Raw genomic sequence first — 20,578 nt, 5'->3', positions numbered from 1 at the left:
GAGGGGGGAGAAGATTGTGTGCCCACCTCAGATCCGTTATTTCAAACTTTCTGGAAGGGGTCCGAAGATAACGTCAGGCTCAGCCCTCAACTGAGTCCCATGTCGTCTGCTTCCATGTTTTCTACGAAGCTGACTCATGGACAAAACCGTCGCCACACCCGCCATCTGAACGACACGGCGGCCGGTCTCATCGTGGACCGCGGCCACCCTCTACAGGACGGAGCAGCAGCTGGCTAGGATCAAGGACCACGTGCAAAGCAGCCATTTGGTGGAGCCCTGATCCCGAACAAGCGACAAGCTGGAGCTGACCGAGCCGCCGCGCTCGTCAGCAGCCGCCGCGCTCGTCCAGCAGGCGCCGGCCGGACTTACAACGTCAGTCCGCCCAACAGCGCCATCCACCCCCTGACGCCCACAACGTCTCCGTCATCGACATGCCGGACGAAGCTTGAGGGGGGGGGGGGGGGGAATGTATCTTGTTTACTGTATAATACCAGGTCTTTTATACCTTATTCAACGAAAAAGACACTTTGGCATAGAGTGTTTTGCGTTAAGCAAATATTTATTCTCGGTCACAACCGAGGACGATGGAGTCATAACATTGACTCGATCTTAAAAGGAGTATTTAAAAGCTTTGTTTATCGGTCAGTATCGCAAACTGAAGCAGAAATAATAGCACTCTTGGGATTGCCATTGTTCAACTCTTAATTGGTTCAGACCGTTATATTGAAACACTTCTGGTGTTATAACTTCAAAGTACCCCATGTCGTGTCTAGGTCGCTTCTGCACACCGAGCGCCACGAAATGCCGTTTGTTGTGCCCAAGTACGGGAAAATATTTCAGAATTTCGTGTTCTCTCTATATTTAATGGCCTACCGGACGACATTTACACTGTGGGCGCACAAAACATTTTAAGCAAGTGCTCCGATGTAATAGTCCAACTCTGACTGCGCTGTGTATGTGCATGTGTCTGTGTGAGCATCATCGTTTGTATCCCAGCGTATAAGGGAAATAAGTTGAGCTTGGAATTTTACGTGTGTGGGGACGCTTTTCTATCAAGTGAACTACATGCGTAAATGAACATTATTATTATTATTATTATTATTATTATTATTATTATTATTACAATTGTCTATGAATATGCGAGCTCGCCCTTTGATTCTTCTCTTGCTGGATCTGGTACGTCCCACAAGCGCTTGCCGGCTTTGACCAGGTCCGAAACTGAACTTGGTAATTCTTTTCTCATGAATAAATATTACTATTATTATTATTATTATTTTATTATTATTAGTTCATGTCAGGACGATCAACCACTACAAACTTGGTTTCTTTTATGAATGCGGCTTCTAAAGCGGTTTGCAAGAGAGGAGAGATTGATGTTGATGAACTTTGATCTTAGCAAGTCTTTTGATGTAGTGGACCAGTCCATTTTGTTGTCAAAACTTTCCGGATATGGTGTTTGTGGGTCACTGCCCAATTGGCTGCAAGATTACCTTTGGGCAGAGGGTGTCTTGTTCATGTGAACGGGGAATGTTCACTGAGATTTGAGGCCATTTCCAGAGTTCCTAAGGGGTAAGTGCTGGGACCACTTCTTTTCTTAGTTTTTGTGAATGATGTGGCTTTGGTCGTGCCTCATTCTTTGGTTCTACAATATGCGGACGAGACAACTATTTCGAGAGATACTCAGTAATAGAGATTTCGAGATGCTTCAGAGAGAGGTGTGCGCATTTGATAATTGGTGCTTGACAAATGGTCTACTCTTAAAAAAGAGAAAAACGAAAGTAATCAGTTACACACGAAAGGCTCACAGTATATGTTTCGCATACAGAATTCATTCGGAGAAATAACATTAAAAACGAGCGTGTGTGTAAATATACTGAAACAATCGGAAAGAATAAACACAAATTCGGGACGAAAACAGACGCATACAACTCTTTCACCTCTCAACTCTCAACGCATAAACTCTTTCAACTCTCAACGACAAAATGTCGTTGAGACCTGAAAGAGTTGTATGCGTTTGTTTTTGTCTCGAATTTGTGTTTATTTTTTTCCGATTGTTTAAGTTCATTCGGAGGTTTTATGTCGCGTTAATGAGGTTCAAAATCTAGGAGTGTTATTCGACTCTGGCCCCAGCTTCGACGCTCACGTAACTCAAATAACTTTGCCCACATATCGTACACTGGGAATGGCCTCCAGAATGTCAAGAGGGTTTTCGAATCCAAGACGTTACTTGTCCAGTACTCTGCATTACCACGATCTCATATGGAATATGCGTCCGTTGTGTGGAACGGCATCAGTGAGAGCGACTCTTTTAAGCTGGAGAGAGTTCAATATACATTTCTGTCAATCTATAGATATCGACTTTCGTGATAGACTACCTTTAGTGCACAGTAGTGTTTTAATGAGTGCTCTACACTTATCCAGCTTAAATCAACGCCGGGAAAAAGCAGATTTTTGTTCTTGTGTGAAATACTTCACGGTATTATTCACTGTCCTAGTCTGCTCGCGAACATATATCTACGAATCCCACCCACCGCGACAGATGTGACGATGCATTTTTATGTACCACGCACTTCAGACAATCATGACCCTCTGTTTCGCATGGCGAAAACGCACAATGTCCAGCAACCTGGACATATTTTGTGAACATAAGGAAAGCTTTATAAAATCTCTCTGTGTGCTTTATGGTAGCCTGTAAGGAAGCCTGATTAATTTTCTTTATGTCATTTTCAACGTTCTTTGTTTTGTGCTGACTTTCAGTGTGTGTGTTCACTTCTGTTGTGCCTCATCCACTGACGCCTTTTCATTATGCACGTTCTATTTTTCTAGATGCGTGTTTTGAATGTTTTGCTTTACTGTAATTTGGTATTAAGCGTTATGTTGTATTGGGTCCAGTGCGTTTTTTTTTTTTAAATATCTTTTAGTTTATGGCAGTGCCAGCACCGCGGCCGGACGGACGTTCCTGGGCCCCAAATATGGCTGATACTTGATTCTTGCTTCCTTATTATCATAAACAGTATTATTATATTATTTTACACAGTAAATTGTGCCATTGTTATATGTTGCCAATATTGACAAAGAGCAAAAATGCCAATATAACGAAACGTTCATTGAGGCGACCTTATGCCTGAGAGCAAAAAGGCACAATAACAAACGTTGCGGTTGCCGATGTAGACATGACAACACGAACGCAAACTGGTGAAAGACTGACTTCGTGCAGTAAACGCCAACACATTTAATACATGATCCAGTGTCAAGAAACCTCGAGGACAGAACACACGTTTTGGTTCGAGACCGTTCAGATGCCCCAATATTTCAACAACAAAAAAAGAAGCCGGTCAAGAAATTATACTTGGTGACTCAAGATGAAAGCAAAGTGCATGCGCTTCAAACTGGGCAACGCAAGCCGTATATTACGCTCACTCTAAAGGTGCAACGTCCTGATGCGTTATGTACCCAAGAACTGTACAGTTCTGGTCAAACCACACCAGGCAATATTCATATGCAAAAATAAGCAACAAAGAAGCCTGAAAAAAAAAAAAGAGAAAATCACAAGCCCTAAACTTAATTGAGTAGTGGCCTTTCGGGCGCAGTGCAGTTTGAGACGGACAACCTAAACCACCTGACTCCGCGGCAGGTGGTGGAATGATGGTTGCATACCGTCGGAGAGCACATCTTGGTTTAAACGCCCACGGTGGGGAAAAGCCCTTCCGGTGTCCGAATACACTGTTACTGAAAAAAGCGCTTATAAGCGAACCGGTGAATATCGCGCAAGTTCTGCACGCCAACGCCACACACTGTTACAGAGTCGGCGATGTCAAATTTCTAGAACAGCAACTCTGTCCACCCGGAGGCATTTGCCGAGAATCTTCGCATCATCATGCCAGGGACATCGTCGAGGTACAACTCGGGACGACGCTACACGCAATCGATCGCACGGCTTCTGTCTCATTTCTTGAGGATGAATCTTCCAAGTTAAAGCATCTTTCACTCTAAAAAAAAAAAAAAAAAATACAAAATTGTGAATTCACTTTATTGGAGAACACTGAGACATTCAATCACGAGAAACAATGAAATTATCCTAACGAACGAAGAAGCTTACAATAAGATTAGCTGTGAAACAAATACGATGTGCAAAAAGACAACGAGGATCTGAAGCGTTTCGCTCGCTTCCCGTGCGCTCACTGCATTTGTTTTTTCATCATCGTAATCCCGAGTTTCGTCATCCGCTGGGTTGTTTTTTTTGCTCCCTTTGATTGACTGACTGAAGGCTTAAAAGAGGCAGATTAAGGCTTATTATTTCACGCTTAAGAAATGCCGTGTGCTACTTAAACTTTCCATCTATATAAAGTGTTAGACGCCGATGATATGATGGCTCGAATGCACTTGGGCCACTAGCACCCAACAGCATTCGCCTCCACCTCGACGTAATATTCCAAACGTCTCGAATAGCCCGACGTCGGAAAGAACGGGCGTATAGTACTTCCACGTGGATCAGTGCGGGCCAGAGAAGATGGACGTGGGACCAGCGAACGATCGACGTCCGCCGTGATTTCATTGTGGAAGGCCGGCCTCGTCCATCGTGCTGCACCCTGCCGTCACTCAGTCTTCTGGACTTCCAGCGAAACGCCTCAGCTCTGAGGTAGGGCGACTGACCACGGAATATCGACGAGCATCTGCGACGTTTGTCATCTCCGGTGTCATCTCCCTGCGGGGGTCCTGTTCGCCGTCATAGCACAAAGTTCAGCTTTGCCTCCCTGTTGACCCACAGAGAGAGCCTGTCCCACTGTCTCGTCTGAAAGCTAAGCGCCGCCACGCCTGAAAGTGGTGTTTGCAAAGACCGGTAAAAAATAAAATGCGGCATGGCTCGATTATATCTAGGGTTCCATGGTTTCGGGGTTAATTTTTCTTTAAGCTCAGATATGTTTTATCGGTGTTTATTTTATTTTTTCAAACAGGTTCGGGGTTAGTCTGTGATCATCTCGGCTAATGTTAAAGAAATAATGACACGGGAATGGGAGTCCCCAAATTCCAGGGAATCAGCGAGTGGGACGAATAGTTAGAAAACTGCCGTGTACAGATAAAAACACTTATCGAAAAATAAATCTTCGGTTCCTAAGGAAGAGGAAGCATCGCAGAGAGTTTACGGAGGACAGCGTTTTTATTATTATTCGAACACAGCTCCCATTCGGGTCCCTCCCCAGATTTAAATCAAACGGCTCGGAGATCATGTTTTGGGGTTTATCGGTATTTACCGAAATCACGTAGCCCTAATTATGTCGGATAAACTAGGAGACGGTCATAATGTGCTACGACTGTAACGGACACATTCTGTGTATGTCTTTGTGTGACGTGAGGCGACCCGGTGATGCGACATCGTGACGTCACGTGAAGTAATTGCGTCACGTGACTTTGATATTCCTTGACGACTCAGGTTACGTAGCTGACATTGCGTGACGTCATAATGTCACGTGTCATCATGATATGACATGACACTCAAACTGAACGTCGAGTCACGCGACGTCACGAGACCACGTGACTTCATGAGTACACGCGAACTGTACGTCGGTGAAGTGTTACTTTGATCGCGAAACAGCGCCGTAACATTATCCATGTAAAAAGCACCCCTAAGAACGTTGGAGATCTTCCACTCTAATGAACACACGTGTCAGAGAGAGGGAAAGAACTGCGCCACTTCAACTTTCTTCACAACAAAGGCACGAGCTTCTTGAGCAACTTAAACAACCGGTACGAGGAAGGCTTAGCCACGATATCGTCCTGCCTTTGATCAATCCATGGGTCACTCCAGAGGTACTGGTCAATGGGAATCTTAAAATGGCAGGGCTGCATGGTTCACACACTTATGTTTCACTACGACCGGTTGGACTACGACCGGTATTTAAGCCTCCTGTCACTGTGTATCACTGTTTGCACAGCGGTCTTAAGCAGCCACAAGAGATTTGAACCCGGTTGCAAGCCTTCCCGGTCGAAAGTTGTGACAAGTGTGTAAGCCAGCCTTTAACTCTTGCGTCGACTACTGGCGACTGAACGCGATAACCAATAAGGAAAATATTTATTAAGTACCGTGAAGTCTAGGAACCACAGGGACTGAAATTCATTGTACTTGAGCAGTGGTAGCTGTTTCACGTTATCGAACCCTAACCCATCCTTATGTATCTTGTAGCAAAATTTAAACCTGTGATAACCTAAAGGTGTCGGTGTGATGATGCACTTCCCCTCTTCTGCCGCGGTCGGCACCATGCGTGGAGTAGCCATAGCCAATGTCGGCTCAAAGAAAGACGAACTTATTTATTTTACAATCACAAAAGCTCTCTAAAGGACACAGCATTAGACTCAGGTGACAGGATGCCACGTTCCCGCAACTTGGGCCATCTAGCAGGCGCTACACGTGTCTCAGGCACAGGTACCATTTTAAAACTCCTGAAAGGGAAAATTTTGTTTTTAAGAGTCTGGTAGTGACACACGTGTCAAAAAAAATTAATTTAACGCGAAACAAAATTTGAAAGTAATATTGACGGAGCGAGACGCGATTTAGCCGGCAGTCACCTCCTTTCCACTTGTTTTCTCTCTCGGCATTTCGGGCGCGTGGAGGAGATGTGGATCGGCTTCGCCTTCACGTTGAGGTGGAAAGAGCGAATGACCACCTCACTGAGCGAATGACCATCCCGTGACGTCATGTACTTTGAGCGCAGAATTCCAAAAAACCTCTAGCCGTCAATATTGCTCTAAATTCTTTTTTCGCGCAAAAATTTATTTTTGACAAGCGTGTTTCAACCACACTGTTTAAAAAGTAAAAACATTTTGTTTTTCTTTTCAGGGGCCCTTTAATTGAGATAATTTATTATTCTGCGCAGCGCGTTGTAGCGGTTCAAGTTGCGCGACAGTAAATAAATGAAATCTAGGGTAGTTTCGTGGTGGCGCGTTCGTTTCACATTCAATGAAAAGAAATTAAATAAAAAAAAAGCCGCGGCGTTCTTTTTTTTAAGTATTTTGTGGTACCAATCACAAAAAAATATCATCGTTTCAAGTTGGGAAAAGAGTCTATAACATCTATCGCTACAAATATACAGAAGATAGCTTTGGTTCTATGAGTATATGTGTATTATTGTTCGTAGTAGGTCCCCTCGCTAAAGTCAAGATGAAGCTTACAGAAGTGATTGCCTATGAACTTTTTTGTGTACCAATTATGCAACGTCGCCGAAGGGCCCACGAAAACCCTAACGCCAAAAAAACCTGTCTCTTTGTGGTGGAGGTCAAGTAATTACTCTTGCACGAAAAAGGGGCCGGTTGCCTTACAAACCTTGGGCCCTGATCGCGCCCTTCAGAGAACCAGCAATCGTGTTGACTTGATCTTGAATACCTCGAAAACTTTTGGCACCCTTTTGTTGTCGCCGATTTCTGACCTTGCAGTGATATGACAGACGGTGTTTCCAGATCTGCGTGCAGTAATAGGAGGACATGCATATAAGGAGCTCTTTCCACGGAACCTTTCCAGTATATCGAAAGAAAGGAACTAGAACTGACCGGTCATGAACTCCCTGGTGAGTCTTATTTTATGCTCTTTTAAAGAGTGCTGAACTATTTACAGTTAGTAAAAAATAAATTTATAATTGTGGACATCTCATGCATTGTACATGAAGTGAAAGCGCTAAAACATAAAAGAAAAATTATTACGTTTTTTTTATTTGGTTTTAATATGGTAAAAAAAGATTATTCTACTCGTCACTGCCTTTTCGCTGGGAATAATTCTGAATGTTTAAAATTTGTTCAGTTATTCGCTTCAGAGTGTCATCTTCTTCACTCTGAAGCTATAGCAAATGCGAATCTTGCAGCCAAAAGTGAAGACTACCATTTCTTTTTTTGTACTTTCTTTGTTCGTGTATTGCCACTGGTTTCAAACCGGAATATGGAATATGTTGTCGCGGCGGTTGTCAAATTGATATCTCGACCTCGGGCGCCGGCTTGTCGTCTTTTTCCGCTCCTCTCTCCTCTCTATTTCACAATATGACCGTCGTGAGTATTTTTGGTAAGACAGTATTTAAGCAAGAGCTCCAAATTGTCGTGTACCAGGTTTATGATAAATATGTTTGTCCTTAATACGAAGAAAGCAGAACACCGAGCAAGGAGCCGAGACTAACCTAACAAGCTCGTTAAACCCATCATATTTGTCCTTGTTTCCTTCTTTTAGGGGATTGAATTTTGTATTGTTTTGCGTTCATATTTTCAGTTTAGGCACCTTAACGTTTTTGTAGTAACAACCCACCCTTTCTGCATGCATCTAAGAGAATCCTCGGGGTCATAAACAAACGAGCAAAGTGGGGATATTTTTCTATTTAGTTCAAAAGAAAACTGAAAAAAAGCAATGAAAATATTAAACAGCGAAGAAACAGCAGATTTTAATAATGATCAAAGCAAAGAGCAGACTTAATAAAAATATGTGTTCCTTCTTCTTCCTTGGACGACTTTAGGATTTTCAGATAGTACTCCTGCGCATTTCTTCTTTTCGATGTTGTTAGTTATTTCTCCTGTGGACTTCTCATTATACTTTGCATATTGTACGGGCGACTGGTTCGTTTTATTAACGCCCGTTATATTCCTGCGGAATGGTCGTTGCCTGGGAAGATCGAAATCAAATATAAAAAGGTCTCTTTGAAGACCTGTACTGCAGTTGCGACAATAAGAATTCAAAAAGATAAGGTTCGGATACAAAATAAATTGACATTCCGTCTGCGCTATTTCTTTGTTAGACGCTCTTGCATAATATCAATGTTCTTATATTTTTGTTGCGGTACTGCAATCTTGACGGTTCTGAAACTAAGTAAAAAATACTTACTTTGAGTTAACCGTAGGCTGAACTAGGAAAGGCGAAGGTTCAAGAAGCAGAAAAGGCAGACAAAACAGAAAGGAACTACTTATTGATCTGGAATTTAAATTATGCGAACCCCCCTTTCCCCTCCATCGCACCTGCACACGAAGTATTTTTTTCCGTGAAAGGTTACATAATTTAAAACTTACTTCAGCTTTTCATTAACAGCACACCTGAGAAGGGAATAAAAAAAGTTTATGCAAAACTACTCACCTTTCAGGCACTCTGCGTCTTCGTCGGCCTCGCAGCCACAGCCTTCGCCGGAGGCCTCATCGGCTACGGACATGGTCATGGCTACGGAGGCCATCTCGGAGGTCATGGAGTGGGCGGCTACACCGTGAGGGCGGTCGGTCTTGCTCATGTCCACGGCCATGGTCACGGCCATGGTCTCGGATACGGATATGGTCATGGTTACGGCGGCCACCTTGCTTTCGGCGGCCATCTTGGATATGGAAGCCATCTTGGGCATGGCGGTCATCATGGACATGGTCTTCATGCAGTCGGCACCGTTAGAGCTGTCGGTCTTGCTCACACGCACGGATATGGACACGGTTTCGGACATGGTCATGGCTACGGACACGGCCACGTAGTGAGCTACGGCAATGGCTACGGTCACGGCTACGGTCATGGCTACGGGCTGGCGCATGGCGTTGGACACGGCTTTGGCTTCGGTGGTCATCTTGGTCACGGCGGTCACGGCGTTGGTGGCTACACTGTCAGGGCCGTTGGCCTTGCCCATGGACACGGATATGGCCATGGCTATGGCTATCACGGCTGAAAAGTACGTGAGTAGAAGGCAACAGGGTAGCATCAAGCACGTCTTTAGTTTATGGCGGATTCTGGTATATCATTAAGCTCATTTCTTCTACGAAGCTGTGCTTCTTCGGAAGCCAATGTAGCTAAACGTTTGAAACATTCTTATGTCCGTTATTTAATTCTTTTTTTCTTCAGCGTAGTTCTGAGTGTTATAACGACAAATTACGAAATAAGAAATGTGTAAATTTGTTTTCATTATTTTGAAAAAGTTTGCTAGCGGGGTTTGCCATTTGTTTGGTGTAGTATTTGAACTCCGTGTCTGACGGTATTTATTTTCTACATTATTGTTGCAGGATATATCTACAGAAGAACCGTGAATCGGTCACAAGATTTGCTGTCCTGCAGGAAAATAAAATATTTATTGCATAACTTGCACTTTTTTTGTGGGATGTTGTATACGTGAAACGACAGAGGCCTGTTTTTAAAATTTTTATTTAGAAGGGTAGTGCAAGGTTGATCGTATCTTTTCTTACAACCAAGATAATGAAACGTTCGACAAACGCGAAACAATGCCCCAGCATTTCTTTCTTTCTTCTTCATCAATATATTTCCCGTGCACATCAGGCATGGCTTTCATTGTATTGGCAGCTATCTGATTTCCTTGGCGTAGAACAAACAGAGCTCCGTGTATGCGTTCAGACGAACGCGTAAGTGTGGCTCAGTTGTCACTGGGTCTTGTCATTCGCCAAACTGATGACAACATTTGCATACTCCTCTCCGTGATATCGTCTGTTCCCCAAATCGTGCTTGCAGTTCTTGTCTTGTCTTGTCTGAGCTCAGCGCTCAAAAAATCTTGCCTCCACACTCTGGGAGAGAGCTTTAGGCTACAGACAGACAGACTGAGGAAAGCTGGCTATCCGATGACACTAAGTTCAGACGTCGCAAGCAAACTGCTAAAGAAAGTAAAAGGTAGCCAGTCCACACAACGGGATGTGGAACGCAAGCGACCTGTAGTTATCCCGTACTTACACAGGATCTCTCACAATTTAAAAAAATGTTGGAAAACGATATGGAATCCCAGTGGTTTTCTCCGCACCAGAAAAAATGAGCCAGATCTGCCCCAGAGTTCATGCGAAGGCAGACGGTATCGCCAGAAACAAGTGTAGCAAGAAGCACGCCAGGCCGTTCGTCCCATGTGCCACGGGAGTAGTCTACAATATCCCCCTCTCGTGCGGCTCCACCTACGTGGGACAAACGGGACGGTGCCTGAATGAAAGGCTCCGCGAGCACAGGTACTCCCTCGGAGCGACAGTGGGAGGACACCTATCGGTTCACTGCAAAGAGTGCCTGTGAGAGCCGTTTTTTAGTGCCACCACCATCTTGGGACGATACAGGGAGAAAGTGACACGCGAGGTGCTGGAGGCCTTCCACATTCAGAGTAGAGGAAAAAAGTGTATCAGCGCAGCTTCAGTGGCGTTGTCAGCCAAGGAGCTGAAATTCCTGAAGTTGACAATGAGGGTCCAGCACCTGCCGTAGTCAGCTATTATGGGTGAAAGGTGCGCGTGTGATTGCGTACAGTAATGTCTTTTTCTTCTTCTTTTCCTGTATATTTTTATCGTTTTTCTTTCTCTTTGTCTTTCTCTTTTTCGTTGAGTAAAGAAGCCGTAGTTGCGAGTCAGCGCTCTGTCCTGTCTGGTGTATCTCTTCCTATTTCTATCTTCACGCTGTTTTATTCCATTATGTACAACGATCACCAACTAGCCCAGCTTTCAACCTTAATTGCAGTTCTTCTTTGTTTAATTTCATCTGGTTTAACATTTTCCTTTAGCAGAACTCTAATTATGTACGTGCCTTAGATCCCCAGCAACTGACATATTGCCCGCCACCTTCACAGCTGGAACTCTTGCTGATACTTCAAACGTGCTTCCGGGCACACGATATTAAAATATAATTAGGTTAACTTCCTTCCCAATATACGTTATGTTGCACAGATTCAGTGATTTCTTATGAACAAACGACCCTTGAACGAGCCTTGTACATTGAAGCAAGGGTTTAGTGTTTCTCAGTCATGTAAGTGATTTTATAAAAGACACTTTTAGAAAACTTTTTGTTTATATTTATGTATAGATATCGTCGTTAAAGAGGCCGGTGCTTTGTTAACGGTGCCTACATAACCTGAACATGAAAGCAAGCAACTCGTCAGGTCTCGGAACATTTAAATGCACTTTGGGCGTGTTCTGCCAGACCTTTAACGTGACTCGCTAAAGGGTTATGCCTCTCCCTGACCTAGTGCCGTTACGAACCCATGCCGTAATGAATGTAACCTTCCACTCGGGCCCTTTCCTCGAAAGAATGTCCCCCAACAAGCCAGGAACCGCACTCCTTCCCGGAAAACCAAACGATCACCGAGTTACGCCACGTTGAAATACCAGGCGATTAACACTGCGATAGCTTCGCACTCCACCGCCGCAACTCAGCGTGCACTTCGCGCTATGACAATCCTTGCTCCCAAAACAACACGGTCCCAGAAGCGCCTAGCGTCGTAAACAAGTCAGCGCGGGTATTAGTCGCTACTCCAGAACACGAAACGTCGATATATGCACGACGCCCCGAGCAAACCACAACGGCGCCCCGTCCAACTTGTCGCAATTAGCAACGACCTTACAAGGACAGAGCAGCAGAGGGCCGTTATTTCTGTTCGGCTGAAAACCGATCGCTTGTTCCCGCCATCCCGCGAGCGGCTCCCAACAAACAAAGCGCAAAGAAAACTAACGATAGAGCAACGTTCAACGTCACGCCCCGGTATGATTACATGCAGCTAGAACGTCTACGACTCTACGAGTAAAATAACAACAATTAAGGAAAGGGAGCAGAAACCTAAACAAAGGAAGCTCTCACTTAGCGGGGAAGGTCGAACGATGTTGGCAACGCTGTGTGCGGGACACGTCGTTGGCGGCGCGGGAACTCAACTCAGGCAACCTTGAAAGAAACAAGAAACGCACGTTAGACTGACCCGTTCAGAGTTTTTGTTTTGTTTCTTTTTTCGCTTCTGTTTTTTGGATTACCACACTGGAGTCTTTCCTACTTCGTTGCCTCTCCGTTCTATCCTGGTTTTTCTTTTTCGCAGCGTCTTACGGCTTTAACGTACAAGCGGAAACGCCCCGTGGCCCACACGTTGTGGCGGCGGCAGTGACCGGTGAATAGAGAATGACCTACAAATTGGACTGCCGTGCCTTCGCGTGCGGACAACTTTCTCTTTCCCCTTTCTCTGTGCACGTGAAAGAAAGGCAAATTTGGAGTCTCCCCGTGTATGCGATCACGGAAGGGCTCTTTGTACCCAAGCCCCGCCCCTGCAGTCTCGTCCGAGTATATAAGCCCGGTTCTGGACGCTAGTGAAGACACTGGGGGAACACGTCTTCCGACTGTACATCAGCAGCATCATGAACTCTCTTGTGAGTTTGGAGATGCACTCCCCTCCGTTATGTAGATCGAAGTCGGGGAAGTAATCGCGAGTCGGGATCGAGCGCTAAAGAGACGCGTTTAAGGGACACGCCACGCAAAAGTGCGCCGGCAGGAATTATAGAACCGATTCTACGTCTCAGGGATTGCCGGGGGCATCGAGGGAGCCTATATACCGTAAACGATCAAAGTGAGACAAGGGGAAGTAGATTGCACAAAACCTGGATTAGTGCCAATCCGTGCCTCTGTTGCGCTCAGGAGGTAACTGTTCGTTCGACTAGATTTTTCACAAGCAAGGTTGAAGCAATCTATTATCACTTCTCCATGGATCTACATAGGCGTCAGATCTCGTTTCGGGGGTATTTATTCTCGTGAAACGGTCGAAGCAACGAACTTAGTTGGTGTAAGTAATTAACAATATCTGGAGATTTGAATAGAGTAATTAATGCATTTTACAGTGCTATGAATGCCAGATAATCAAGTATACCCCAATGGGAACGGAGTACGTTGAGTAATGTTCTTATGTTATGCAAACTTGTTTATTTGAAATAAGATTAGCAGTGTTTTAAAACTTGCAGGTAAGCACTAGGATCATTTCCAACTGACTAACAGGTTTAATTGGATCCCTATCAAGTCCGGCATTTTCTTAAGAACAGCCCGTCGAATACAGTGTTTTGTAGCAAGTACGATCAGTTTAAAAACCAAATTAAGCTCTCGCAGCATCTAAATATTTATATCGTTTTTAATGCTATTATATCTTAAAAGCTGATATCAATTTTTTTCCAAATTTAAATGCTTTAGTTTACGCTACAGACTTATTAAGAAACGCAGGCCTTGACTTATTAGGTTGCTGTTACTTAATAGTTTGATCTGCGGCACCTTAATCGCCTAATGGCGCAATGTCATTGGTAATTCGCTCTTCGTTTGTTTAGCTGTCAGTGGGTGCAGAAACTATTCTCATTCGTCCCTAACCCTATTTCTGTCTTATTTTGCATATTTTAGATATACAGCACTTTTAAAAATGCTTCCTGTGGCATGGTCGCCCGAATTTCCATATCCACAATATAAAAACAAAAGCTAGCATTTATGATGTCACGGCAGATTAACAGCGACGCTAAGAAGCGCCCTCTACTTAGCAAGTGGTCATTCAAACTATTTGCTTACGTATACTGTTTACCTTATGAACTCACAATGCGTTCTTCTCGAAAGTACGCGCCCTCCATTAGCGGCTCCGAGACCGCCATATTTTCGGCACGGTCTTTGAGCGTACATTGAACACGAGTGCTGCGACGGTGCTCGCCGTGAGCTCGGATTCAGTCGCAACTGTACCCAGGAAGCGATGCCCGAAATTCGGCCGCGTGCAGTGTTGCTTGCTCCATTAGCATTAATCAATTTGTTTTCTGGTGCAGACCGTTCTCGCCTTCTTCGGCCTCGTCGCCATCGCCTACTCTGGCTACGTCGCCGCCCCGGCGGTAGCCGTCGGCTACGGCCACGGTGGCTATGGCGGCTACGGCGGCTACGGAGGCTACGGAGGCTACGGCCACGGCGGCTACGGAGGATACGGTGGATACGGCGGCTACGGTCACGGAATCGTCGCCGCTGCTCCAGTCGCGTCTGTCGCTGTCACCAAGACCGTCCACGCCGCTCCTGCTGTCGCTGTCGGCTACGGACACGGGCTCGGCTATGGCGGCTACGGCGGCTACGGCGGCTATGGCGGCTACGGCCACGGTGGCTACGGAGGATATGGCGGATATGGCGGCTACGGACACGGCCTTGGCTACGGTCACGGAGTCGGCTACGGTGTCGGTGTCGTCAAGGCTGTCGGTGTCGTCGGCGGCTACGGCCACGGCGGCTATGGCCATGGAGGCTATGGCTATCACGGTTAAGCTGTAAACGTATGAAAGGTAATTATGTTCACGTTTTATTCGATATTGGCTTCCCCGTTAATTTTAGAATATCATGGTTTAACGCTTTGCCTCCTAATAATCAAGAGTGTCATTCGAACCACCCCTTAATGGTATAAAATCCGACCACAACCGTAACTCGTGTTTCGGTTTTGGGCGAATCTTAAGAGCGCTCTCCGGCAGAAGACAAAACCACCCCTTTTACTCCAGTTACCTTGGGTTGTTTGCTCGTTTGTATTGCTACTTGACAGAAAAAACAGTGCTCCAGGTAACCAAGAAAAAAAAACTGTCTTTTGTTATCGTTCGCGCTAAAATAACGTAGCTTTGGCGCGCAGGTTCACTTTAGCCAACAAAAAAATACAAAACAAAATTTGTTTTGACAGTTGTTATTGTTTAGGCATTTGGGACGACCAATCCTTCTGTCTTTTTGATTTTTGAGAATTAGACTATGATCTGATGGACAGTGACAGGAGTGATCAAAACGATGCGAATCCTGCAATTCCATCAACTACGGCGTCAGCAAGTCAGCGTTACTCAGACCAGAAATCCCACTTTAAAGCTAAGATACAACACCTGAACTCAAATGACTGTTTTTTGTTTGTCTTATATTAATGCGAACTGCCTGTTTAAAATTAATTTTTGCTCTGCGTCTCTTGACAGAAAAAAAAAAGTAGTAGTGGGTTTGTGGAAATGGAGCGTGCTGGTTATTCTCCACAAACACCGTAGTAGTGGGGTTGAAGGTTTTTTTTTTAATTGGTTATTATCACCACTCCTCAATAGGCTCCTGTATATGTGAACTTACATTGACCGAGATATATTTTAAAATTTCCTGAGCCACCAAACATTCTGTAAAGTCCATACGGGTGTTGTAATTGTGTGTCTCAAAATTGGCATCAAGCATAGCCCACAAAAAAAAAAGAATTCAATGGCGACTCGAAGACATACTCTGTAAAACCACTGCCACGCCGTAAACTGTAACAGACTTGAAAGGTTTTTTTAAGAGTGTCTCAATGAGAAAAGCTTATTTCACAAATGACAAACTTTTTTCTCCTCCTGACGAACTTTTTTTACCAGTGTATTTTGACTTAAAGTATATGTCGACTTAAAGTATATATTCTGTATTATCCCTACAACAAGTTTCGCAAGATTTTTAATAACACAATGATCACATAATATTAAGGCACCAAAAGTGGGCGCAATATGCACATTCGGAGAATTCATTAAGACGTTAGGACGGATCTCAGTTCTAAGGACTTCTTTTTTTATCGACATGCCGGATGCCTGTATAATACTTTTATTGCGCTGGCCATTTGGAAGTATAATGTTCCCTTTTTCATGCGTTTGAGTTGTGCCTTATTATATGTTTGCGTCTTTTGTCTTCGCAGGGCTCTGGAGAGAATGCGTCAAAGCACTGGCGTCAACGTCTGTGCCAAAAGCAAACAAGCGTTGTACCGATGTGCAAACAAATAAAGTTGTTTATTTATTGTTGAAGATATATGTGGTACATTTGATTGTTTCGGGTTCACTCAAATAATACGGTCGATACAATACAAGGTCACCAACCACGTTGCTGTCTACAGTTGCTTTTTATATGTGTGAAAAATAATAAGAGTGAACTCCTTGTTATTTTGGGGCCATTTCATGCTAAAGTCAATAGACACCTCAAGGTATCGAGCTGATTGTATGAGCAATAAGATAAAAAAGAAATTAACAAAAATACCTCCGCTCACATTCAAAATTATTTGTTTGTAGTGCACGGAGAACGCTCCGCAGGTAGCATAGGTTTTTGGGACAAAATGTTTGTCTTGGAACTCAGGACCTTAAAGAGAATCAAAGTAGCGATGGAGGTGAGTTGGTTCATGATACCACTAGAAACCACGCTTAAATAACAAAGACGATTAATCTGTAGACTTGACAAGCACTAGACTTCAAAAGAATATTATATTAAGTTGTATTAAATATATATATATATATATATATATATGTATATATATATATGTAATTTTAGTTGAGATTTAGCGTTTGGCTGGTCTACACCTTCCTCGTCTAAGTTATTTGTGCGTTGTTCCTTAAAACGCCCGAAGACGCCAATCGAAAACTGAACTTGACCTTTCTTTTTCTTTTTTTTTTGCGTCAAGCCTGTGAATATTTTAGGCCTAACTCGCCAAACAAGTCTCGTGAGAGTCAGTCTTTGCTACTAGTAGATTTTCTTTCATCAAGCATCGTCGGCCATAAATCGTCAAACAAGTCCAGCAGCTAGTCCTCACTGCTGGTTGTTTGGTTGATATGCGGTATCCTTCACTCAAGTCTGGTACTTCGGCACTTATGCGGCTCAAGCCGTCAGCTTCTTAAAAAAGAGGCGATGGCGTTGTAAACTGTAAATACCTGTTCAAACGATTAGAGTGCCGTTCTATCAATTGGTCTTAGTTCAGAATGATCACAAAACACTACCTAAACCATGCCGCCTTGACTGCCAAATCTCACAAACTAGTATATTGCCTCGTAGTCGCTGAGAGCCTAATAAGCGCAGGACGTGACTAGTTGTGTTGAACGTCTCGCTTCGTGATCGGCTCCCTGGTGTTTTGATCAGCAAATACTGCAGTCATATTGATTGAGGGGCGAAAAGAAGCTTCGGGTCTCTCCATGCCCTGCGTGTTTCTTATGCAGTCAGTGACTACACATTTCGGTCAGCCAGCAAGTGTTGGGACCAGACGCTCGTGTACTAAGGGAATGCCAAAGTTAACAAGAACACGATAGTGAGATACCACGCACTACTAATGATTTCTCGTATCTACGGTTCGCGGAATGTATTTGTCTGCCGATCTTTATATTGTCTTCAGCTTAGAAAATATTGTATCGTCTTGGGTACACTGAGGATCCTTGTTGTGGCTACTAAGTCAACGAGTGTAACTGGGAGCAACGCGCTTTTAATCGCATATGTTTAAAATTATTGAAATAAATTGAGAATTTGGTCGAGGACACACATTTTCTGGTTCTGGAAAAAAGAAGAGCAAAAATACAGTATGTCACGCAACTTACTGACTTTGACCTGTAGCAAATGAACAAATGAATGTACAGAACAAATATATAAAGAGTAGGACAGCTAGCTAAATCACTCGATAACCTGTCTAAGTCGCTATTCGTTTACGCTTTAACTACCTACAGGCGAGTTCACTTTAAATATACCGTGTTTGCGGATTATAAATGTTTCAAAAAAGCAATATTCAACACAATTTAGACAATGTGGAGACGCGGATTATGCGAGGATTTTGAAACCACGTAATGTATTTTAACGAAACTGTTCTGATCCCAGAATTGTGTTCGTTCGCCTACACATTCCTCCGCTAAATTTGGCGGAAAAATTCGCGTCACGTAATCTAAACACCAATTAAATTTTACAGCCAATATTAGCTGCCTGACGCGACTGCTCCAAAATGCCCAAAACGATTTGTTTTTTGTGTTTCGATAACAAATGTAATGGACATCGCTTCCTAAATAGCGCGTCATATGCCTCTAGTGGTTGAGCGATAAAGGTCCAAGTCACTCTTTTTTCCCACAACTTGTTAGCGATCGTTAGCCATGCCCAGCGGAGTTGCTTCAACTTCATTATATTTTAAATCCGAACGCAGCCAGTGCTACAATCCGACGGAGAAAATCAAGTAGTGCATGAGGTGCATCGTCACTACGCTTATCTCCTTTGTGCTTTTTTTTATCACTGACTAAATCTATGACTCTTAGTTAGTGCGCAGCGATCCTTTTATTTCTGTTTTTTTTTTTACTCGCGTGATTTGTTTAATTTGCAAAAGCAAACCCAGAAGGATGGTGAGCGTTGAGAGCATGCACATTTGGCAACACTTTGCTCGACTGTCTCTAGGTTCCAGCGTCGTCTGTGATCAGACTAGAAGTGAAACGAAATATTGGTCTCGCCATTGCACACTGGACACTCGTCAATGATAGAGGGTCAGGCGGTTAATGTGTTGACTTCTCCGTACATGCCCTCGAGGGTGACATGCATCGAGGTGTCTGCCCCTTCAAGCCGTGGGTAAACTTCATCTTGAAGCAAATGCTTCTGATGGGATGATAACATGGGAAAAAAAAAGCCACGCCTGCCTTTGGTTGTTGAAAAGATTACTATAATTTCAGTGCCTGGAACTCGTCTCCGGGTGGCGACTTCAGTCATAGCCTCCTCTACAGTCACAAAGCCCGGATGTTCGACGGCAAAGCCATAGAGTGCCCAGTCGCAGATTTGGAGCGCGAGGATCTGGTAGCACAGAGCATCAAAGATATATTTCTCGGGGAACCTGGACGCCAGCGCACAGCATTTGCCCCCGCCGAGGACCCGAAACACACTTTTCGCTCGAGAGAAGCGTGTTTCAACGTCTCGCCGCAGCGGGGCGCCAGTCACGTGGTTCTTCTCTCATCCGTTGTCTGCCGCTCCACCTTTCCGTTTCGGCGGCCATTTCTCGTGGCGATCTGACAGGCTTTGTCAGTATATAAGAGGCTATGGTTCACAGACTTATTTTTTCTATGCGTCGGAAGAGGTCCTGAGGTGGCACCAAACGACGCCGCAAAGACCGGTGTGTCGTGCTCTCGGATATTGTGATCCTGGTGGTTGGGGGTAGACGTTTTGGAGAAAAACAAAAAGCGCGAGGAGAACGCGAGTGTCACTGTCATCGCGGTGTTTCAACTCCTGGCTGCTTTAGCTTCCGTTGGCTGTCAAGCTGGGGAGGAGACCTGCAGCAGAACAGGCACCAGCCGCGTCCACCACCGCTTCTCTGAACACCGACACAGGATTGAGGTCGGCGACAGGATGACACTTCTACGACGTCATCAGGCGGGAATCGAGGGCCCACTCTTTTGGACGCGGTGAACACACCAAATGGGGACGCGTTCCGGGCACCCCTAACGGCAGTTAGGAGGTTGTTTAAGAAACGCAGGGCGTGCAGAGTACCAACCATGACGTCATCGCTCAGCAGCCAATGAGAGGTGATATGAGAGCCGAACAAGCAATCACACGACAAGGTGCGTGTACACAATGATCCACACCCTGCCCTTCCGAGGCTGTCGGCGACTCTACCAAAAAATAAGTGACGGCGGAGTCTTTCAGAATCTTCTGTCGCGATGCCTCAACAAACCACACTCTAAGAGAAGTCAACGAAGTCGGTTTCTCGCGGAACACGAAGGCAACCAATCACGGCGAACAATCGAAGAATTGCAGCGAATGACGAAACTCAGAATGCGCCTAGACGCGGGGAGGGGGGAGGGGGGTGGCGCCACGTTTGTGGCATGAACATGAGCATGGCGTTTCACTTGCATGTAGTGCCGGCGCGTGTCTCATTTTAAATACGAATCCAATCGTATACTGAGCTCCGTCATTGGCTGTGAACCATCTATTGTTCACCGTGATCGGCTATCTCAGTGTTCTGCAGAAAAGCAAACTTACATACCTCTATAGTGTCCAAGAAAGCGTCCGCGGCATGCAATGAAGAGCGAAAGGAAAACCACTTAGCTACCAAGAACTTGGATATTGACCAGAAGAGTGCGAGGATGTCGACAAGTGTAGAACTTGTAAAGC

The 20,578-nt window shown here is 44.6% G+C and overlaps 1 protein-coding gene across 1 annotated transcript; it reads left to right on the top strand.

The window, feature by feature from the left end:
• The first annotated feature begins 13,080 nt into the window (after positions 1–13,080).
• Positions 13,081–14,985, top strand: LOC121047792 (cuticle protein 64-like). Its single transcript, XM_040503354.1, has 3 exons — positions 13,081–13,092; positions 14,509–14,785; positions 14,840–14,985. Exons 1-3 carry the CDS (start codon positions 13,081–13,083, stop codon positions 14,983–14,985), a joined length of 435 nt encoding a protein of 144 aa, XP_040359288.1.
• Positions 14,986–20,578: the final 5,593 nt, after the last annotated feature.

Source organism: Ixodes scapularis, unplaced genomic scaffold (genome assembly GCF_016920785.2).
Source record: "Ixodes scapularis isolate PalLabHiFi unplaced genomic scaffold, ASM1692078v2 PGA_scaffold6__148_contigs__length_123643588, whole genome shotgun sequence".
NCBI lineage: Eukaryota > Metazoa > Arthropoda > Arachnida > Ixodida > Ixodidae > Ixodes > Ixodes scapularis.
This window is presented reverse-complemented; position numbering and strand designations above follow the sequence as displayed.

What these genes read in the sequence shown, in the direction of transcription:
- LOC121047792 (XM_040503354.1), top strand. An exon ending in CGGACACGGGCTCGGCTATG is followed by an intron (nt 14,786 to 14,839) that starts GCGGCTACGGCG and finishes GTGGCTACGGAG; the next exon opens with GATATGGCGGATATGGCGGC.